General features: G+C 33.9%; 1 protein-coding gene and 1 non-coding gene across 5 annotated transcripts in view; one reads left to right on the forward strand and one right to left on the reverse strand.

Moving 5' to 3' along the window:
• Window positions 1-7,181: 7,181 nt before the first annotated feature.
• On the reverse strand, window positions 7,182-7,254 carry TRNAA-AGC (transfer RNA alanine (anticodon AGC)). Its single transcript has one exon. It is a non-coding gene; the product is annotated as a tRNA-Ala (tRNA).
• A 3,276-nt stretch (window positions 7,255-10,530) lies between these two features.
• LOC145693315 (clavesin-2-like) overlaps window positions 10,531-25,029 on the forward strand; it is a 159,172-nt gene continuing 144,673 nt past the window's right edge. For 2 of the 4 annotated variants that reach the window (XM_081769193.1, XM_081769192.1), the window contains exon 1: window positions 10,531-10,718. Coding sequence is in view for 1 of the 4 variants with exons in the window: in XM_081769191.1 (XP_081625317.1) it covers window positions 14,610-14,620 (11 nt within the window). In the remaining 3 variants the exon portion in view is untranslated. Of the gene's footprint in view, window positions 10,719-14,510; window positions 14,621-25,029 lie in introns of those variants that run through there. The other 2 variants (XM_081769191.1, XM_081769194.1) reach the window with 2 other exon arrangements.

The raw sequence follows: 25,029 nt of genomic DNA on the forward strand, positions 1-25,029 counted from the left end.
TCTCACAGAAGATGTTAGAAGTGCGTGGTACTGCCTTATTTATAACTTATTGCCTACAAATGAGAAATTATTTGCTATCCATCGTGTAGTGAAAGAGGAGTGTTCTTTATGTGGTCAGCTTGATACTTTACTACATCACATCACGTACTGTATTTCCACATGACAAATTTGGGATGCCTTGTGTTGGATGCAGGGACTTATTTGTCGACAGCCACCATCTACATTCTCTCTCTCCATCTTATGATTTCCAGACTATCACTGGTACCCGCAGACCAAACTAAATGCGATTAATTGGTTGAATGGACATTATATATACTATATGTAACAATATCCTACCAAGTTGTCATATTTGGATTTCATTTGGTACTTACAAACTCGGAGATTGCATTTGTTTAATGCAGCTTCTCAAATAGAGACAAAAAAGTTTGCAAATTTCTTACGCATCTTGCTTGTCCAAAAATAATGTAGTATTATTATTTTTCTCTCTGTAGTGATTTACTTCTGATTTGTTGTGTTGCACCAAATTTCTCAAAAGTAAATCCCCACGTTAAGCGGGTTTGCATATCCAGGCTCCTAACTATGAAAACATTTACGATCACTCTAACCCCAATCATTTCACAGACGAAAAAGACTCTTATGCATTGCAAGACCTGTAACTGCCAAATATTCACCACAAATTTATTGTCGTATCGACATAAACAAAAAGAAGTGTGGAGCAGGAAACTACTTTACCCAAAAGTCAAAAGAGACTCACTGAACACGTACGAACTGGTCCAGCGGTTTGAGTCACTAGTCTATCAATTAGAAGTTTGTGTGTTCAAACCATGAAGACAGTATTCGTTTTTTTTTTTTGTTTTGTTTTTTTTCAAAGTGTGTTTCTATTTTCATCAGAGGACTGAGAACATTTCTTGAAATAAATCTTTGGCAACTACTTTTCTCTCAAATTCCATTAGAAGGGAACATTATATGAATTGCAAATCTAAAATCCACAGCTGAGAACAAAATATTATGTTCAATATTTCATTATTATCATTTGATTTGTAATGAAAAACTAATTATAAGCATTGACGATTTCAGAAGATTCTCTCCCGGTAATGATCAATATATGAATGAGAGAAAACTGATAAAACATTATTAGTCCACTTTGAGCATGATCGAAAATAACTTTGGCCACGAAGGGGGAAATTTATGTCGACAGAGTCTCAAATTTTCCCACAGGTCATGCCCTGAAATCGTCAGTTTGAAAGGTTTCCTTAACAAATAAAATATTACATTTATTTCTCGTTCTACGTTTTGAAATGGAAAAATCATAATTTTAAAGTGAATTATAATACGATAAGCATAAAGATTTATAGAACTAATGAAGTAAATATTCTTGTGTAAGTTATCAATTTCTAATCAGATTAAAACTCGAATATTCGTTTGCATCGCACTTCAAAGTAAATCCTCTCTCTATATAATTCTTACTGGAAAGTATGTTTAACTCCAATTACTTAATCAATATTTTTAATAATATATTTTTATTCTAATACTTTTACTATTCAATGTTCTATACACTACATTTCCCAAATTAAAACTTCGCAAATGTATAGTGGACTAGTGAATATTATCAAATAAATTATCATTTTTTTACGTAAATACTCCATCGCCTCATTTGAAACTTCGTACTTTAAATAATAATAATAATAATAATAATAATAATAATAATAATAATAATAATAATAATAATAATAATAATAATAATAATAATAATAATAATAAAATCATAGCCATACCTTTATCAGAATTTCAGGCTTAGTCAATAAATGAATTCAACGGGGTCCTTATTCGAAGTTCTATTTAATCGAATCCGTTAGAAATACAAAGAGAAACTTCGAAAACAGGTAAAAGAAAATTGTTACTTTGGTGGGACTGGAAGTAACCTTTAAGAGTTCCTTTCAATTTACAGACAAATACCTTAGACAGTTTTTTCTTTTCTTTAAGTTAACTTATTCACCGAACGTATTTGAGTAACTTGTCTCTATTTTCTACTTGGTTATATACGTTTTATAATAATTTCCGTTAATGTTGAACGACAGGAACACGAAAACATCTAAGAGAATTAAAATTCCAAACTCTCCCACCGGGAATCGAACCCGGGACCCTTACACCTTAGGCACACGTGCTAGCCACTAGACGAGCGGGGAATGCAATTGAAATTCATTTTGTAGTTCCTGAAGTTTACACCTATTTCATCCTGCTGTAATAATGTTTACCGTATTCGTTACTTTGAGGAATGATATATGTTATTCATATAGGTTCTATTACATATTCATTCATAAATATTATATAAATTATCAGAATTATTCATAATCTTCCATGGAAATTCACTGGTGCATGCGCAGTAGAAACAGAATAATGCAGTTTACTGATATTAGTCAGAATGCAAATTTCTAACAGGCTATCAGAATTCCTTAATTGAAAGTAGTGGTTCCCAACCTGGGGACGCGCATCTTCCTCCTGAGTAAGCATGAAGTGGGAGTAAGGGGTCGAAAGCTACTGGCAGAAATGAATTCTGAAATAAATTATTATTATTATTATTATTATTATTATTATTATTATTATTATTATTATTATTATTATTATTATTATTATTATTTGTCATACCGCTAAATCAATTTCTTCACTGCTTTCTCGTCACAGCCCAAAACCCAAGCGATCTGAATGAGAGTTTGTTCCACTCATACTCGACTATAATTTCTCCTCGCAGACTAACAGATAGTTCTCTACAGCCTTTAGAGCTAGGCATTTTGACAACTTGTAGAAATTTGCATTGTGATTCGTATTAGCAATGACAGTAAAGTGGATCTTTCTGTTTCTACTGTGCTTCATCAGCATCATTATATCGGAAGTATTCCGCCATTACCAGCGGGTCACTTACCGCAGCTGAGAAGCTGCCATGCTCCACAATCTTCTGTTAACCTCTCCATCTTCACATACGATTTTTCTGTTTTGATATCGCCAATAGCCTAATTATGTTTCTATATAGTCTAATTCGTCCCCTCCCCCTCTTTCCTGCCGCCATACCCTCTAGCACATCCCTCATGATACAGTTCCTTCTTAACCAATATTCAAACCAGTTTCTCGTCCTCTTCTTAATAATATTTTTCTCCTTCCATTTCCAACCCTCTCGTTCGTTTTCCTCTCGCCCCAGCTATTTCTCTCCATTCTTCTCCACGCACATATTTCGAAAGCATCCAATTGTTTCTCATCATTTCTGCGTAATGTCCATGTTTCTGTCCTATAAATACAGTAAAATACAGTACACGAAGCATTTTATGAGTCTTTTTTTTCAATTCTATTCAAGGCCCCACAAAATAGTATTTTCTTCATCCTAAAGGCTTTTTTCGCCATTTATATCCTTGCTTTTATTTCACGTTCGCATGTCATATCACTAATAATACTACTCAGACATCAAAAACTAGTCACCTGTTTTTTTTCCCGCTCCTACTTCTATATTTTACACCGATCGCTTCGTTTCAATCACCATGGATTTTGTCTTTCTAACATTTATTTTCATCCCATATTCTTCAGAAGCCTTTCTCAAGTTTTCTACATCTTATTAATTTTCTTTTTAGATTCTGCAACAACAATCATATCAACCCCAAACGTATACACCTCATCATTCTATCTCCTACCGAAATTCCATCTTCATTATGAAAACTCATTTTTGCTATCTCTTCTACACAGCTATTAAATAATGTCGGCGAAATATATAATATCTGTTGAACTCACCTTTCAAGTACACTGTCTGTCTACTGTGCATGCGCCAGTGAATTTCCATGGAAGATCATGAATAATTCTGATAATTTATATAATATTTATGAACGAATATGTAATAGAACCTATATGAATAACATACATCATTCCTCAAAGTAACGAATACGGTAAACATTATTACAACAGGATGAAATAAGTGTAAACTTCAGATACTACAAAATGAATTTCACTTGTTTTCCCCGCTCGTCTAGTGGTTAGCACGTGTACCTAAGGTGTATGGGGTCTCGGGTTCGATTTCCTGTGGGGGAGTTTGGAATTTTAATTCTCTTAGATGTTTTCGTGTTCCTGTCGTTCAAGATTAACGGAAATGATTGTAAAACGTATATAACCGAGTAGAAAATAGAGACAAGTTACTCAGATACGTTCGGTGAATAAGTTAACTTAAAGAAAAGAAAAAACTGTCTAAGGTATTTGTCTGTAAATTGAAAGGAACTCTTAAAGGTTACTTCCAGTCCCACCAAAGTAACAATTTTCTTTTACCTGTTTTCGAAGTTTCTCTTTGTATTTCTAACGGATTCGATTAAATAGAACTTCGAATAGAGACCCCGTTGAATTCATTTATTGACTCAGCCTGAAATTCTGATAAAGGTATGGCTATGATTTTTATTATTATTATTATTATTATTATTATTATTATTATTATTATTATTATTATTATTATTATTATTATTTAAAGTACGAAGTTTCAAATGAGGCGATGGAGTATTTACGTAAAAAAATGATAATTTATTTGATAATATTCACTAGTCCACTATACATTTGCGAGGTTTTAATTTGGGAAATGTAGTGTATACAACATTGAATAGTAAAAGTATTAGAATAAAAATATATTATTAAAAATATTGATTAAGTAATTGGAGTTAAACATACTTTCCAGTAAGAATTATATAGAGAGAGAATTATATAGAATTATATATTTACTTTGAAGTGCGATGCAAACGAATATTCGAGTTTTAATCTGATTAGAAATCGATAACTTACACAAGAATATTTACTTCATTAGTTCTATAAATCTTTATGCTTATCGTATTATAATTCACTTTAAAATTATGATTTTTCCATTTCAAAACGTAGAACGAGAAATAAATGTAATATTTTATTTGTTAAGGAAACCTTTCAAACTGACGATTTCAGGGCATGACCTGTGGGAGAATTTGAGACTTTGTCGACATAAATTTCCCCCTTCGTGGCCAAAGTTATCTTCGATCATGCTCAAAGTGGACTAATAATGTTTTATCAGTTTTCTCTCATTCATATATTGATCATTATCGGGAGAGAATCTTCTGAAATCGTCAATGCTTATAATTAGTTTTTCATTACAAATCAAATGATAATAATGAAATATTGAACATAATATTTTGTTCTCAGCTGTGGATTTTAGATTTGCAATTCATATAATGTTCCCTTCTAATGGAATTTGAGAGAAAAGTAGTTGCCAAAGATTTATTTCAAGAAATGTTCTCAGTCCTCTGATGAAAATAGGAACACACTTAAAAAAAAAAACGAATACTCTCTTCAGGGTTTGAACACATAAACTTCTAATTGATATATTAGTTAGGAGCCTGGATATGCAAACCCGCTCAACGTGGGGATTTACTTTTGAGAAATTTGGTACAATGTACTATTAAAATTCATGTGAAATAAAAAAGTAAAAAAAAACCTGGTAGAGCGTTCACCTCTGGTACATGGTGTCCCGGGTTCAAACCCTGCTCTCGCCTCCTGAACTTTGTGGTGGACAAATACCGTGTGCGTGGGTTTTCTCGGGGATCTCCCGTTTCCTCCTACTTTCTTAATTCCACCATTTCATTCATTACTAATCATCACCGTCTCCGTTAGCCTAACCGGCATAATCGTGGGACGTAAAACTCACAAATTTCATTTTAATTTTCAATATATAGTAATGTGCTTTGAAATTTATATATTAATCGTCACTCTTGTATTAATATCTTCATCTTTACCTCATCATTTTTTAAATTTTTTTCATTTTTCATGGATTTATTCATTATTTGTATTAATCCTTATAGTACTTTTTACTTTTTGTATTCCTAGCATTATTTTCTTGTATTATAATCATGGATTCACACATCCTTCTTATAATTTATTAATACTTCCTTAACGTCTTGTATTTATAGATTTTTCTCTTAGAATTTTGTAAACTTTCTTTTTTTTTTTTTTTTTTTTTTTTTGTAGTTAACTTATGTATTCTTTTACTTGCCACTAGTTAAATGGAGCATATAGCTCTGCCAAGGGCATTGAAAATAAATAAATAAGACGTTTATATGGGGAATCTAAACCGAAAATTAACTTGAAGTTAAGCCATGAAAACAAACGTTGAGAAGAATAAAGCAATTGAGATCGAAAAAGGGAACGTATGTCGACTATAAAAGTAGAAAGGGAGATAATAGTACAGCTGACTTATTTACCGTAGTTATACTGTATAATACTATTTGTTTAGAAATAAAGCGAAAACGAGAAATACAATCAAGAATAGGAATTGAGAAACAAGCCTGAAAAGCTAATTTTGTTGGACTTAACTATTATTGAGTGCCGAATGCACGTAAAGAGAAGAATGGAAAAATAGTTAGATAGAGCAGAAAAGTATGAGCAAAGTATTGATTAAAATGTAGTAGAAGAAAAGTAAGAACTGATTACATTATTTGGAAAAGAATTGTATACCTATAGGCGAAAGTAGGTAGGGAGAAAAATGTGGGATCAAAAGAAACGATCCTATTTTTTGCAACTGATCGATCCAGGTCTATACATAGGGATGGTCAGGGAGGCTTAGGCCCTTGAAACTTTCAGTTGTTTGTTGGTAATCGAATGAAAAGTCAACTGAAGTGAGTCTTCTCCCTCAAAATATCTTGACACCCTCCCCTCTGTCTCAGTATTCTGGTTACGGACCTGGATCGATGGATGCGTAAACAACTCTTCCGTCAAAACAAGGAGATTTGCAGATGCTGTGGCGAAGTGAAGCGCCTCAATTTACGTGACAACCTTCCAGCAAAACAAAATAGTTATGATAACCTAAGTAAGTTTATATTGTTAGTATTAAATAATATAATCTAGTTTCAGTACTTGACTTGTTGCACAAAAATTTTTGTCGAAAGGAATTATCGTTGAAAAGACAAGATTATCTAAAAGACAATTCTATTCAGTATAACGTTGATAATTTGGAATCGAGAAGTCTCATGTCTGAACATTGTCTTTTTTATAATATAAAGTTTCAAAATAACGTAACTGTACACAACCTCAAATAAGGTCGTCTAAGTGGTAAAATAGAGAAAACTTGTGTGCAATTGTATAATCAATAGTTTAAATTATTAAGAGAAATAATGGTGGGCAAAGTGTGAAAAAGTTGTTTCTGGAGATGCTGGGTATCGATCCCAGTACCTCTCGCATGCTAAGCGAGCGCTCTACCATCTGAGCTACATCCCCTTACTTCTTTGCGCCCGGTAGCTTACCAGGTCAAAACGTAAAGAAAAACAGGTTTACTTTTTTTTTTACCATTGAAAGTTACACTTTCACAAATCCACATTATGCCATCTAGTAGCAAGTTCGTGAGTGATATTAATATCACGATCTGCTTATGAATTCAGCACCTCCAGCAAAGTCGTCAGACCACCCTTTCGACAACCATGCGTTAAGACTACATGTTGATCTTACACAAAACTGCTCTTTTACTGCAATACAGAGTCGCCGACTTTTAATTTTTTCAATTGGTGCCTACCCTTTGGTATATACATATAAGATAAATCACATCTCCAGTCTTTTATTTTATTTCTTTTTAACAGATCCAATAGACCCCAAGTGGGTGAGGTCTGATAGGCATGAACAACCATCAGGGAAGTACAGCCTACTGTAATGAAATGAAAGGTATAAGGCCTTTTATTTTATTTTAATTTACTTATTTATTTATTAGGACGATCACTTAAACTTTATACTGAACTAAACTCTAATATTGAAATTTTGTATTTCTATTGCGAATGTGTTTATCAATATTGTCCAAAGGAAAACAGAAAATTCAGTTTGGTGCAGAGCGCCAGTTAAAAATATCCAATGGGAGCTTGAGCCCCGGAGCATCATTGTAGTCGGCGTCTATGTGCCAGTGTAAAGATGTACGCTATTCTAATAATGATAGGAGTAAAATAAATACGAACGTATCATATGTTTCTTCAAAATCCCATTTGGTCTCATTTAGTTTAAAATAATAAATAAATAAATAAATGTATTGCTTACTTTCATTAAACTTGTCATTTGAAGCCTTTTTTTTTTTTTAATAAACTAAAATTACTAGTTTTGCGTCCAATTGTTGTGTCCTTTAGACTAAAAGGGACAGATGACTAATGAAAGTGAATGATTATAAATAATAGTTGGCAGAATGAGAATGCGCGAGAAAATAGGAGATCCCCTGGAAAACCCACGGACACGATGTCGTTCACTACAAATTCACGTGCTTCATTAAATTAATATTGTATGAAACGAAACAAAAGAAATGTTTTATTGAATAATTGTATGAAAAGTTATTTCAAGAAGTGCCTCATTAAATTATTGTATAAAAAAGAAACGAAGTGTTTCATTAAATTGACTAATTCACTGATGTATATAAATTATACAAATCTCGTTTTTAGTTTAATTCTAAGCAGAAGTGTCACTGGAGATGAAACTAAAAAGCATAATTGTTCTGATTTACTTCAGAAAAGTGTTCTCTAGAGAAGTGAAATGAAATGAAATGAAATTTTTGAGTTTTACGTCCCACAGTTATGCCAGTTAGGCTAAAGGAGGCGGTGATGATGAGCAATGAATGAAATGGTGGAATGAAGAAAGTGAGAGGGAACGGGAGAATCCCGAGAAAACCGACGCACACGGTGTTTGTCCACCACAAAGTTCACTTGGCGGAGCAGGATTTTAATCCGGGACCTCATGCACCAGAGGTGAACGCTCTACCACCTTCCACGACCTTTTTCTACTCGCAGTACAGTATAGGTTGTCCATGACTTAACACGGCATACCAAAACGTTATTCCTGTTAAAAACATATTGTATAACGACACTATTGATATAATTGGATATTGCAATTATCATTATTGTTATTATTATATTATAATATTGTAAACATAAATCGAATTGTGCGTTTATTAATAATTCACAAACATTAATTAAAATTTATGGTTTAAAAAGGGCATTGTATTTTAGCTCCATCTATGAACTTATTCTACTGAAACATTGTTCTATTACTATTCAAGTAAATAAATGCATTTATATGTTCAATATGGTACTTGTGCCTGCTTGACTGCATATAGGGGGATGATCGTAACACTGTGAGACAATGTACTCTGATGATGAATTTGAGTTCTTTCCTCGTTCATGTTTTAATTATGTAATTTAACGTCAAGTAGCTCCGTTCACGCAAAATATGTAGTTGGAAATGAATTAACTCAGCGATAAGCAGGGACAAAAAAATTTGATATTTCACTTGCAGCTTCTGAATCAAAGACCATTTTCACCATTTCTTTACAAGCAGGCATTAACAACATTTCAGCTATGGTAGTATGCGGCTTCTTGGCCTCTACGATAAGTTCGGATATTTTGTAACTAACTTTATGTACTGCAAATTTTCTGAAACACTTATTATTTTTTTGTTTTGTTTTGTTCTGATGAAAGTACTCTACAGAAAATAAAATAGAGCTGAGTAAAACCGTACAAGTATAGAAAATAGAATAATTGGAATAAAATAACAATGATAATAGTAATTCGACAATTATTTTCTTACGATAGGTAAAACTTGTCGTCACACCTTTCGCCCTACCAAGGCATACCGCTTGTGAAACACTGCTCTACGTAGGTGCCCGAAACTCATGAAGTAGGAGTTTAAGTGTCTAAAACTGACTTTGATATCACCTCAATTTCACGAAATGAATGTGAAGTTTGAGTGTGCGCGTGTTCCATGATGTGAGCGTCATGTCGAAATGATGATATCACTGTGAGATTGAGTGTGTGTGATATTGAAATGATATAATAACCATGGCAATGAGGGGGCGTGTTATCTGACTGGTATGTGAGCATGATGTCCAAATATATTGTGAGTTTAAATGAATGTGATAATATCCGATTGATGTTAGATTGATTGTGCAAATGCAAGATCGAAATGATATTAGTGTGAGATCAAATGTTCGGGATGTGGGGTTAATGACATAAATGTGAGGTTGAGTAAGACTAGGTTAAAGTGGGCATATAACACATGACACAAGAAAGTCTAGCCCTCTGCTCTAGCATATAACATATGAAAGTCAAATAATGAAATCTGACTAAAGCGGGAATCGAATACGTGTCTCTGACGTAGTATGTCCTACAGTAATCATTTCTGTAAGATACATATTGATATCTAAGATCTTCTTTGATGCAAATTATGTTCCAGATGTAGACTATATTCGACTGAGCATTTTCAAGAAAATATTTCGAATTGGTCATAAAAAGTTAATACGGAAGGTTCTCTAAAATTTCTTCTTCAAAACAACAATTCAAAGATTTACCAACAACTTTAGCTCCTGTTGACGATTTCACTGATAAAAGATGGTACCGGTAACTCCATCTATGCACAATCAGTATGTTTTCTTCCTGGTTTATTTTGACGATGAAAAATCGCCAGAAGCAAACTTTCTCATTTTCAGCAGGTGAAAAATTTAGTCTTCATATTTTAAGTCCTTCAGTTTATTGACCATTAACTTAGTTGTAATGTGGCCATCTCTTTAGTTATTCGGTTTCTGGCATGTAACTGTGTGTTAATGGTGTTTATATATTTACTTCAATCAAATATTAGTGAATATAACCATTGGGAAGACATGCTAAACTAAATATTGTACTCAGTTAAACTCGTATTTTTTCTGGAACAATCGTATAGTCGTAAGTACTTTCATTATTCTATTTATTTACTTTCATTTTTAACTACTTTTATTAGCGTCTTTCTCTCTATTAATGTTAGTCAATTATTATTTCGAAAAATAAAATGATTTTGTTATTAATGGTATAAACAATAAAAGTAAAAATGAAATCTTTCAGTTTATGTCCCAGATTAGATCCTATAGGCTAAAGGAGACGGATGATTAGTGAAAGTGAATGATTATAAAGGAATTTATGGAATGGTAATGTGGGAGGAAACGGGATAACTCCTAGGAAACTGACGGACATGATGTTGTCAACCCCAATCACATATGGCCTGGGTTGAAACTAGGGACCCTTTGCATCATAGGTAAGAGCTTTACCACTGAGACACTATGCCCTCAATAACGCCAAAATGTTAAAATTAATGTTCCTTGTATCTAAATGGTTAGCATTTATGTCTTTAATGCACGAATTCCCGGGTTCAAATCTCGAGCAGAATATCGAATAATTTACAATACTTAGATCATATTTCAAACTGTAGTTTTTGTTCCGTACAGCATTGCTGCTGAGAAAGGACGTAAATACCGAACAATTAATAGATCTGCCCAACTTGGAACACATTTGATGCAGATGCCAAGTTGAATAGTAGGTTCATGTCTCTCATATAACCTCAACGCTATAAAGGACAAGAAAACCAGACTTACTTAGGAAAACCAGACCTACTGAAGGCGTATACTAGCGGGGTTAAATGATGTGCTAGTAATTTTAATCATACTAAGTGGCTAATAAACAATTCCAGATACAAGAAGAAATGGGTGAATTGTACAGTATTTTATATAAAACAAGAATCCATATTTGTGTAAAATTACTTAAAATTGTTATTTATTTGAACTTTCTATTCTCAGTTACTTATTTTAGTCGTGTATGAATGTTACTCTTGTATATTGGAATTACTCAAATCCAGTGTTATGGCAAACTTTTAGTTTCAGACGTTTTACTTTTCTACATAAGAGTAACCCTCTATATTTATTCAAAGCATCTCCTGCATTTCAGTTTTATTAGTTATAAAGTATATCTGACAGAAAGATCGCATATTGGAAGTTTCCATTTCGACGGGTAAATGTCAACGTTGTTTGTTGTAACTTCTACCACCTTTATTTGCATAGTAGAAAATGGAACTCTATCCATCACGACTCTGGAACTCACTAAAGAAATAATAAACACCTCTGACCAGAGTATATACACTTGTTTATTAAAAACTAAATTCCAGTGTAACAGTTTCAACAACGTAACGTTGTCTTCATCAGACACTAAGTTAGACATCAGAGTTAGTGTCTGATGAAGACAACGTTACGTTGTTGAAACTGTTACACTGGAATTTAGTTTTTAATAAACAAGTGTATATACTCTGATCAGAGGTGTTTATTATGTCTTTAGAAAATGGAATATGGGTAGCTCCTTAAAGTCAACATTACTCGTGAAGATATTAAGAGATTGGCTCCAATTACGAACTTCAATGAAATAATCCGTCTTGCTACCTATTGCAAAAAACAGAAATTCAAAAATTAAATTTCCTTCGTGAGTTATCGTATTGACTATCGGACGGAAGTATGGGACCGTTACCAGTTACAGTGCTAACAGAATAACTCTATTTACGAATCTGGTCAAAGTAATCAGTCTAGCTATCTATTGCAAAAACCAAAATTCAAAAATTCACTTCCGTTCAAGAGCTATTGTGCGAAACGTCCTCTATCAAACAGATAATAATCACCATTCATATTTTCAAACTAATCAACACTACTAAATATATTTCTGGGAGACATTATGGCTCAGTAGTAGAGTGCTAACCTTTGGTGCGAAGAGTCCCTTATTTCATTCCAAACCATGTGAGTTTGTAATGGACAACATCGTGTCCGTGTGTTTTCTCAGAGTGTTCCCCGTTTTCTACCACATTCTCATTCTATCAATTTTTTCATTAGTATTCACGTTCATTAATCATTAGTCTCCTTTAAAATAATAGGCATATATGTGGGTGGAACATAAAAGTAGAAACTTCATTTTATTTTCATTTCACTGTCTGAATATAATCTTAGAACTACCACAAACTCTATGTCCGCGTTTCTTTTTTCTTAACAGTAGTGAAGTTTCTATACATTAAGGTGCTGATCTAGGTCCCAGTCACTTACAGCAGTCACTTTTATCATAAATAATGTTTCATAACAGTAATTTTGAGGTAAATGAAGCATCTTGAATAAATCTTGATTCTGCCTTTCAAAATCACTATATTTATCTTATTTCTAATTAAACAATATATACTGCAATAAGCCCTATTAAAATACTTTCTTACTTTTCTACTCTCTACTAAAAACTATATATATATATATATATATATATATATATCTATATATATATATATATATATATATATATATATATATATATATATATATATATATATATATATATATATATATATATATATATATATGTAAGTCTGTATGTTGCAGTATAACTGTGTAACGCCTACAGCAATCTCCAGCTTATTATACATGTGACTTACAATCTGAAAACAAATACATTAGGTGCAAGACCCCTCTAGCATCTATAGGAGGGACATGTAAAAATAATAAGAAACAACGTATATTAGTACCAACTCCACAGTTGTTGAGGCTGCTAAGCTGATTGGTGACAGTTCCGATGACATTCAAGTCCAAGTTAAAGCAAGAACGTTCATCTCTACTGGCCCAGATTGACTTCCTAAACTATACTGATTATCAACTCCCTAATAACTCCATAGCGACCCATCCAATATCTAGAATGTGGAGCAAAGATAGTAAAACTCTCTGGACGACAAATTAATGATCACTGCTCATTACGGTATGATTATTCATTCATTCCAAGGCAAGACGTTGCGGAAAGCTGTCATTAATCTCTGTGACAATGAGATGCTTTTCGGGGTACATATATTCCTTTGTATCTACTCTGGAGGTTTGAAGATACCTTATTGCAACCAATGTTGGTACGTTTACTGGAAATTGAGCTGTTGACTGTCACTTAACATGTTACAAGTGACAGCCTCAGTCAAAGATCATACCTTAAACTTGTGTGCATCCACTTCCCAGGGTTACTTGGTTAAGATATAGCAAGAAGCAATTACGATGTGGCTTCAGTGTCGCAGGAATAGCTTCCATTATGACTATATTCCTCTATTGCAATTATCAGTTACGGATCCAATATTGATACCCATACAGCGGGAACGTCACTAGGAGACCCTTTCCTTTTCTCTTTTATTTTTCTTTTTTTCTTTTTTATGAATCCACAATCTCAAGAGAAGATTTCATCTCGTAGCTCTTATTCTTCTGCTCAAACCAGAAGTAGTAAAAACTATTATAACTTTTGCTTTGAATATTGATTTCTATAAAGTAGTAATTATAAGACAATAAATTTATTGATCTACTACTTCCGGTTCCATTATTGAATTCACATAGTTTGGAAGCAGTATAATTTCAGGTTTTGCTTGGTTGAGTTGAAAGGGAGGAAAGACTTTAAACGACATAACTAGTTTCATGTTTTGCATGGTATACTGTTGGTTAAAATATATGTGTATTTCCAACTTGACTTTTCTAAATGACGCGCCGATTTGGAAGTTTACCATGATTTCACAATATGAAATGAAGCCCACTTATTATGTTGAGGTGTTCATGTTTTACCTGTGATTCCCTCGGCTTTCGCTTAACGGTCCCGACAATGAAAACAAAAGTGGCCAAACGGTAAATACGTCTTGCGATCTACGTAAAGCTATTGCAAAATCGTAAAACCATATTTCATGTACTTTCTCTATGATATAATTGTGAGTCGGTATAGTCCAGAATACGATGCGTGATCAAAGTGGATGCAATATTTTTTTCACAAATGTTTTTCAGGTAAGGAATAATTCGGAGTAGTATATTTATTTCATATTTGAATGTACATATAAATTTTCAACGCTCCTTAGAATAATATATTATAACGGTACATAATAAAAAAAGTCTTAAATAATTTTGCGTATGAAAACGTGTTCTAATAATTTTCAAGTAAGGAATATATTAAAATTTTAAACTACTGTTTTGAAATCAGAGTAAAACGAAAACAAAATTAGTCTTATGTAGCCTACTTTGGTTCCCTTAATTCTAGGTAAATCCGTCCTATTAAACACTGGTAGAAAACGTAAATAATAATAATAATAATTACGCTAGCTGAACCTGCGCTGTCTACTCAGTGCATCGTTCTGTTATGACCATGAATCTCCTTCCCACTGTACATGTCTCCTTACTCGCACAAGTAAAGAATAGATTCTCACAAAGTAAGTGAATTGCTATGTATAAATGTTGGAGGGAGTTTGTGGCAACTTTGTAGATATCAAGTGGAAATATATATTTTTTTTCTAATAAATCCATATCTGTCCAGTACGCCTCAGTAGTTCTTTCAGAAAAAGTGTTCCAATGGGGCACACTTAGTATTCCGGGGGACACTGCTGGTACTACCTATTCTATTTATTATTATATGGCGAGGTACGAGCTATACAATTCGCAAATGGGATGAAATACGTTTCTCTGTAAACAAGATAACTTTCTACCTATAACAGCTAGGGTGCTCAAATTTGGTATATAGGTACAGTAGTAGGCCCCCCCGTATATTGAGCCGAGTCAGCAAAAATTTTTGTGACGTCATAGGTCAAAGGTCAATGACCTTGGCCCGGGGTCAATGACCTAGGGGTACCTAGGACCACCCCCTCTAAATTTTGGCAGGGGTACCTTGGCCCACACCCTAAATTTTGGCAGGGGTACATAGGACCACCCCCCTTAAATTTTGGAAATTGCCAAATCTAAAAATTTGGTATGGTAGCCTAGGACCATAGTATGTACCTCTATCAGTATTGGGTGTCTATGTCGTTCCCTTTTATGGGTAAAAAATTGCCAAAAATTTAAATTTCGGGGGTATTTGACCTAATTTATCCCCTTGGATGAGGTGTTATTACCCTATATAGTTATATGGGCGTATACAGGGGTCCATTACCTTTCATAACACATGGGTATATTAATGCACCCCTTGAAAAATTTGGGAGGGGTACCATGGCCCACCCCTCCAATTTTGGAAATTGCCCAATTTCAACATTGGGTATTATAGTACCGGACCCTAATATGTATCATGATAAATTTGGGTGGTCCACCTCGTTCCCTTCTAGGGATACAAAATTGCCAAAACTATAAACGTAAGCAATACGTTTTGGTTTTCGACCTAATTTATCTCCTTGGATGAGGTCCTATTACCTTATATGATTATATGGTCATGTATAGGGGTCCATTACCTATCATAAGACATAGGTACATTGGTGCACCCCTTTAAAATTTTGGGAGGGGTACCTTGGCCCACCCCTTTAATTTTGGAAATTGCCCAATTTAAACATTTGGTATTATAGTATAGAACACTAATATAGATCACTATAAATTTGGGTGGGCCACCTCTTTCCCTTTTAGGGGTACAAAATTGCCAAAATTTTAGTACAACCACGTGTTTGGTATTTGGTACATTTTATCCCCCTTTGATGAGGTTCTATTACCTTATATGATTATATGGTCATGTATAGGGGTTCATTATCTGTCATAAGACATAGGTACATTGGTGCACCCCGGGAGGGGTACCTTGCCCCACCCCTTAAATTTTGGAAATTGCCCAATTTAAACATTTGGTATTATAGTACAGGTCCTCAATATGTATCATGATAAATTTGGATGGTCTACATCGTTCCCTTTTAGGGGTACAAAAATTGCCAAAATATAAACGTTGTACCACGTGTTTGTTTTTTTTGGTCCATTTTATCCCCTTTGATGAGATCCTATGATTACAGGGGTTCATTTGTTATTATAAGACATGGGTATATTGTTGCACCCTTCTTAAATTTTGGCAATGGGGGTCCACTGAAATTGTCCAATTGAAGCATAGTACAGGACCTCAATATGTTTCGGTGGTACCACGTGTTTGGTTTTTGATCGATTTTATCCCCTTTGATGAGGTGTTATTATCCTATATAGTTATATGGTCATGTATAGGGGTCCATTACCTTTCATAAGATATGGGTATATTTGTGCACTCCTTTAAAAATTTGGGAGGGGTACTTTGGCCCACCCCTTAAATTTTGGAAATTGACCAATTTAAACATTTGGTATTATAGCACAGGACCCTAATATGTATCGTGATAAATTTGGGCGGTCCACCTCGTTTCCTTCTAGGGGTACAAAATTGCCAAAATATAAACGTAAGCAATACGTTATACCACGTGTTTGGTTTTTGATCGATTTTATCCCCTTTGATGAGGTGTTATTATCCTATATAGTTATATGGTCATGTATAGGGGTCCATTACCTTTCATAAGATATGGGTATATTTGTGCACTTCTTTAAAAATTTGGGAGGGGTACTTTGGCCCACCCCTTAAATTTTGGAAATTGCTCATTTTATATATTTGGTATTATAGTACTGGACCCTAACATGTATTATGATAAATTTGGATGGTCCACCTCGTTCCCTTTTAGGGGTACAAATTGTCAAAATATAAACGTAAGCAATACGTTGTACCACGTGTTTGGTCTTTTGGCCCAATTTAACCTCTTGGATGAGGTTCTATTACCTTATATGGTTATATGGTTATGTATAGGGGTCTATTCCCTATCATAAGACATAGGTACATTTGTGCACTCCTTTAAAAATTTGGGAGGGGTACTTTGGCCCACCCCTTACATTTTAGAAATTGCTCATTTTATATATTTGGTATTATAGTACTGGACCCTAACATGTATTATGATAAATTTGGGTGGTCCACCTCGTTCCCTTTTAGGGGTACAAATTGCCAAAATATAAACGTAAGCAATACGTTGTACCACGTGTTTGGTTTTACCTAAGTTATCCCCTTGGATGAGGTTCTATTACCTTATATGGTTATATGGTTATGTATAGGGGTCTATTCCCTATCGTAAGACATAGGTACATTTGTGCACTCCTTTAAAAATTTGGGAGGGGTACTTTGGCCCACCCCTTTCAAAATTCGGTAAACGTTTTCTAGGACCCATTGGTGTTCCTCTTATGGCCAAATATTCAAAATTTAATGTTATTGACCGGTTTTATTATTGAATAAGTACAGGATTTATTACTTTTTTTCATAAGACACAGGTGTATTTGTGTACCAATCTTAAATTTTGGGAGGGGTACATTTCTTATTGTCGTATCAATAATTGGTAATTGTTCTTTGGGTAAATCATTGTCAAATATGAGTATGATCACGTGATCAGTTATTAACCTATGATGGGATTAGGAGTCCAGGACATTGGTACATTAAAACTTTGTAGTATAATTTGAGAATGCGTCATTGGTTTTGATTATTCACGCCAAATATAAACGTAAGCAAGACGTTGTACCACGTGATTGTCCTTGATGAGGTAGTGTACATGGATTCATTTCCTTTGTTGTGGTACTTCTTAAGTTTGAGTACACACACTTCTAGAAAACAGTTGGTTCTACTCAGGTAAACAATTGACGGACATTATTAACCTTATTGAACATATAATAATATGATTAACTCTAAGACTTAGGTATATCAGGAGAAGTATTCTTTAAATTTGGGAATGGTGATAAACAGAATTTTAACATAAGGCGCGAAATTAGAAACAATACATTGAACTTTAGTCACAGCTCATAGTCTAAGATCATTGGTGGTGATTGATTTGAAATCTGATAGCTATCCTTATTGAATCTTATGACTCATAGACGAAAGGCAATACATGCTACAACACTGGCAAAGTTATTGTTAATGCAATTTGATTGGTTGATCACTATCTTTCCTGCAATCTGATTGGTTGATCACTATCTTTCGTGCAATCTGATTGGCTGATGATTTTCAAATCTTTGCTGTATTCAGTTTTAAGTTTTGTTTAACATTTAAAAATCTTGGTTTCGTTCAACATTTTGCACTCACTGATAAATATGATCAAAACCGTTTATTTGTTAATCGAATAGTTAAAAACCGGATAAAGTTTGACGGTTAACCGTGAAACGTAAAATTTTTTTAGTTTGAAATTTTTTTGCTTGAAATTTTTTTGTTTGAAAATTTTTTCGTTTCCAAATTTTTTTGTTTCAAAATTTTGTTTATTTTTTCTTTTGAAATTTTTTGTTTGAAAATTTTTTCGTTTGAAATTTTTTGTTTGAAAATTTTTTTGTTCGAAAATTTTGTTTAAAATTTTTTGTTTAAAATTTTTCGTTTCCAAATTTTTTGTTTGAAATTTTTTGTTTCAAAATTTTGTTTGAAATTTTTTTCGCTTCAAAATTTTGTTTGAATTTTTTTTGGTTTGAAATTTTTTGTTTGAATTTTTTTTTCGTTTCAAAATTTTGTTTCAAAGATTTTTGTTTGAAATTTTTGTTTCAAAGTTTGAGTTGACATTTTTAAAAGTTTGTGCACCTATTAGTAAAGAACCGGAACTGTTTAGAACAAAAACCTTTGACAACATTGTGGTGCAATAGTACACGTCAGAACATGGGGTTGTACTTGAAATGAAAAAACACAATTCATTGAAATGGATCATTTTATTACACTCCACATACATCCATACCTGATAGCGGTTCTGGATATTGTCGATACAATGTATTTTGAACTTCTTGCACTAGTTTGTCTTTAGCATATAATTTTAATTCCAGTTGAAGTCTTTTAAGGTCTAATGCAATATCAATTGGTGGAAACTCAATGTCCATTTGATCACAAATAAACTGTTTATCAATACATGTATGCACCCACGAACGATGTTGACAACCATCACAATATCTAGATACATGTTGTACAATATGCATAAATAGTACTTTTTCAGGAATATACTTGTTTTGTTGCACGCTTCCACTGCATGTTTCACACACTGAAATACACTGATGAATTTGTTCCATTCTGTTTCCGTTAGATACACCATATTGCGAGGGGCATGGAATGTACTCTTTTTACGTAACAGCACCATCTTCTCTTCGAGGACTGTACGCAGCACCACTTCATGATTTGAGCCTAATGATTTGACTATGGTCTCATTTAGCTCATCGTTCATTTGGTCGATTCGTGCCATTCTTCACAGGTCAGTTGTACTTGTACACCAAATTGTTCTGCTTTGCCCAATCGAATCACAGGGTCAAATGTTCTAGCACTGATACCAATCATCACATGTTTTGTTTGAAATATATTTATTGGATAATAGCTTGCGAAGATGAATTCTTTATCGTTAGAAGTACACATCTTTCCTCCTGAAAAGCACTTGCTCAAATGATTTCACGGTATTGGTTGATTTATAGAACTACGGCTGACGTCATTGGAAAGGAATGTGCTGACGTTTGAATTCATGATTTCATCACAGTTCCTGACGTCATGCCGACCAATCAAATTCATACAACTATGTCTGACGTGTTGATGTTTGAATTCATGATTTTGCTGACGAATCCGGCTGTGTACTAAATTCAAATTGATGACTTCGACCCAAGAATCCTTTGTAACATAAAGATACAGATCCAGTATTTAAGAAACGCAGCAGTTCTTCTTGTTTTGATGCTTCCATGGGTAAATATCTTGCTGGTAAAATTATATTCTTATCATTTTCAAGCTTCACTACGATTCTTAATCCAAACTTTGTAGGGATCATTTGGCTAGCTAAGATTCTATAAGGTACATTCTGTTGTAAATCAGTAATCTTGGTAAATGATTTCATCACATCACGTGTGTTTAGAAACTGCAGACAAGTAGCCATGATGACGTTATCATGAATACTAACGCGAACGATGATGAAAAACTGATGACGTTGCGTTATCATGTTCTGACGTGTACTATTGCACCACAATGTTGCCAGAGGTTTTTGCTCTAAACAGTTCCGGTTCTTTACTAATAGGTGCACAAACTTTTAAAATGTCAAACCAAACTTTGAAACAAAAATTTCAAACAAAAATCTTTGAAACAAAATTTTGAAACGAAAAAAATTCAAACAAAAAATTTCAAACCAAAAAAAAATTCAAAATTTTGAAGCGAAAAAAATTTCAAAAAAAATTTTGAAACAAAAATTTCAAACAAAAATTTGGAAACGAAAAATTTTAAACAAAATTTTAAACAAAATTTTCGAACAAAAAAATTTTCAAACAAAAAATTTCAAACAAAAAAATTTTCAAACAAAAAATTTCAAACGAAAAAATCTCAAACAAAATTTTGAAACAAAAAAATTTGGAAACGAAAAAATTTTCAAACAAAAAAATTTCAAGCAAAAAAATTTCAAACTAAAAAAATTTTACGTTTCACGGTTAACCGTCAAACTTTATCCGGTTTTTAACTATTCGATTAACAAATAAACGGTTTTGATCATATTTATCAGTGAGTGCAAATGTTGAACGAAACCAAGATTTTTAAATGTTAAAAAAAACTTAAAACTGAATACAGCAAAGATTTGAAAATCATCAGCCAATCAGATTGCACGAAAGATAGTGATCAACCAATCAGATTGCAGGAAAGATAGTGATCAACCAATCAAATTGCATTAACAATAACTTTGCCAGTGTTGTAGCATGTATTGCCTTTCGTCTATGAGTCATAAGATTCAATAAGGATAGCTATCAGATTTCAAATCAATCACCACCAATGATCTTAGACTATGAGCTGTGACTAAAGTTCAATGTATTGTTTCTAATTTCGCGCCTTATGTTAAAATTCTGTTTATCACCATTCCCAAATTTAAAGAATACTTCTCCTGATATACCTAAGTCTTAGAGTTAATCATTTTATTATATGTTCAATAAGGTCAATAATGTCCGTCAATTGTTTACCTGAGTAGAACCAACTGTTTTCTAGAAGTGTGTGTACTCAAACTTAAGAAGTACCACAACAAAGGAAATGAATCCATGTACACTACCTCATCAAGGACAATCACGTGGTACAACGTCTTGCTTACGTTTATATTTGGCGTGAATAATCAAAACCAATGACGCATTCTCAAATTATACTACAAAGTTTTAATGTACCAATGTCCTGGACTCCTATCCCATCATAGGTTAATAACTGATCACGTGATCATACTCATATTTGACAATGATTTACCTAAAGAACAATTACCAATTATTGATACGACAATAAGAAATGTACCCCTCCCAAAATTTAAGATTGGTACACAAATACACCTGTGTCTTATGAAAAAAAGTAATAAATCCTGTACTTATTCAATAATAAAACCGGTCAATAACATTTAAATTTTGAATATTTGGCCATAAGAGGAACACCAATGGGTCCTAGAAAACGTTTACCGAATTTTGAAAGGGGTGGGCCAAAGTACCCCTCCCAAATTTTTAAAGGAGTGCACAAATGTACCTATGTCTTACGATAGGGAATAGACCCCTATACATAACCATATAACCATATAAGGTAATAGAACCTCATCCAAGGGATAACTTAGGTCAAACCAAACACGTGGTACAACGTATTGCTTACGTTATATTTTGGCAATTTGTACCCCTAAAAGGGAACGAGGTGGACCACCCAAATTTATCATAATACATGTTAGGGTCCAGTACTATAATACCAAATATATAAAATGAGCAATTTCTAAAATGTAAGGGGTGGGCCAAAGTACCCCTCCCAAATTTTTAAAGGAGTGCACAAATGTACCTATGTCTTATGATAGGGAATAGACCCCTATACATAACCATATAACCATATAAGGTAATAGAACCTCATCCAAGGGATAACTTAGGTCAAACAAACACGTGGTACAACGTATTGCTTACGTTTATATTTTGACAATTTGTACCCCTAAAAGGGAACGAGGTGGACCATCCAAATTTATCATAATACATGTTAGGGTCCAGTACTATAATACCAAATATATAAAATGAGCAATTTCCAAAATTTAAGGGGTGGGCCAAAGTACCCCTCCCAAATTTTTAAAGGAGTGCACAAATGTACCTATGTCTTATGATAGGGAATAGACCCCTATACATAACCATATAACCATATAAGGTAATAGAACCTCATCCAAGAGGTTAAATTGGGCCAAAAGACCAAACACGTGGTACAACGTATTGCTTACGTTTATATTTTGACAATTTGTACCCCTAAAAGGAACGAGGTGGACCATCCAAATTTATCATAATACATGTTAGGGTCCAGTACTATAATACCAAATATATAAAATGAGCAATTTCCAAAATTTAAGGGTGGGCCAAAGTACCCCTCCCAAATTTTTAAAGGAGTGCACAAATATACCCATATCTTATGAAAGGTAATGGACCCCTATACATGACCATATAACCATATAAGGTAATAGGACCTCATCCAAGGAGATAAAATCGACCAAAAACCAAACACGTGGTATAACGTATTGCTTACGTTTATATTTTGGCAATTTGTACCCCTAGAAGGAAACGAGGTGGACCGCCCAAATTTATCACGATACATATTAGGGTCCTGTGCTATAATACCAAATGTTTAAATTGGTCAATTTCCAAAATTTAAGGGGTGGGCCAAAGTACCCTCCCAAATTTTAAAGGAGTGCACAAATATACCCATATCTTATGAAAGGTAATGGACCCCTATACATGACCATATAACTATATAGGATAATAACACCTCATCAAAGGGGATAAAATCGATCAAAAACCAAACACGTGGTACCACCGAAACATATTGAGGTCCTGTACTATGCTTCAATTGGACAATTTCAGTAGACCCCCATTGCCAAAATTTAAGAAGGGTGCAACAATATACCCATGTCTTATAATAACAAATGAACCCCTGTAATCATAGGATCTCATCAAAGGGGATAAAATGGACCAAAAAAAACAAACACGTGGTACAACGTTTATATTTTGGCAATTTTTGTACCCCTAAAAGGGAACGATGTAGACCATCCAAATTTATCATGATACATATTGAGGACCTGTACTATAATACCAAATGTTTAAATTGGGCAATTTCCAATATTTAAGGGGTGGGGCAAGGTACCCCTCCCGGGGTGCACCAATGTACCTATGTCTTATGATAGATAATGAACCCCTATACATGACCATATAATCATATAAGGTAATAGAACCTCATCAAAGGGGGATAAAATGTACCAAATACCAAACACGTGGTTGTACTAAAATTTTGGCAATTTTGTACCCCTAAAAGGGAACGAGGTGGACCACCCAAATTTATAGTGATCTATATTAGTGTTCTATACTATAATACCAAATGTTTAAATTGGGCAATTTCCAAAATTAAAGGGGTGGGCCAAGGTACCCCTCCCAAAATTTTAAAGGGGTGCACCAATGTACCTATGTCTTATGATAGGTAATGGACCCCTATACATGACCATATAATCATATAAGGTAATAGGACCTCATCCAAGGAGATAAATTAGGTCGAAAACCAAAACGTATTGCTTACGTTTATAGTTTTGGCAATTTTGTACCCCTAGAAGGGAACGAGGTGGACCACCCAAATTTATCATGATACATATTAGGGTCCGGTACTATAATACCCAATGTTGAAATTGGGCAATTTCCAAAATTGAAGGGGTGGGCCAAGGTACCCCTCCCAAATTTTTCAAGGGGTGCATTAATATACCCATGTGTTATGAAAGGTAATGGACCCCTGTATACGCCCATATAACTATAGAGGGTAATAACACCTCATCCAAGGGGATAAATTAGGTCAAAAACCCCCGAAATTTAAATTTTTGGCAATTTTTTACCCATAAAAGGGAACGACATAGACACCCAATACTGATAGAGGTACATACTATGGTCCTAGGCTACCATACCAAATTTTTAGATTTGGCAATATCCAAAATTTAAGGGGGGTGGTCCTATGTACCCCTGCCAAAATTTAGGGTGTGGGCCAAGGTACCCCTGCCAAAATTTAGAGGGGGTGGTCCTAGGTACCCCTAGGTCATTGACCCCGGGCCAAGGTCATTGACCTTTGACTATGACGTCACAAAAATTTTTGCTGACTCGGCTCAATATACGGGGGGGCCTACTACTGGTACCTTAGGTCAATACCAAGATCCAATAACCGAACCAGCCATCTAGGGCCACACTGAAGGTTAAAAGGTCAAATTGAAGACTTTGGGGCAAATCCCGTCAAGTCCTTTAAAGTGTAAAGGAGATAGCTTCACAAAGGTTTCTCGTCATCGGATTTTTTTCAAACTTGGCACATATATACTCGACTGAAAATAAATCGACACGTTTTTTTTTTTTTGTTTCTTTCGGAAAATAGGATAAGGGGGCAAAGGGTCCCTTTTCAAAAAAGGATCCTC

This window comes from Thermobia domestica, chromosome 8 (genome assembly GCF_964235325.1).
Source record: "Thermobia domestica chromosome 8, izTheDome1.hap1.1, whole genome shotgun sequence".
Classification (NCBI taxonomy): Eukaryota; Metazoa; Arthropoda; class Insecta; order Zygentoma; family Lepismatidae; genus Thermobia; species Thermobia domestica.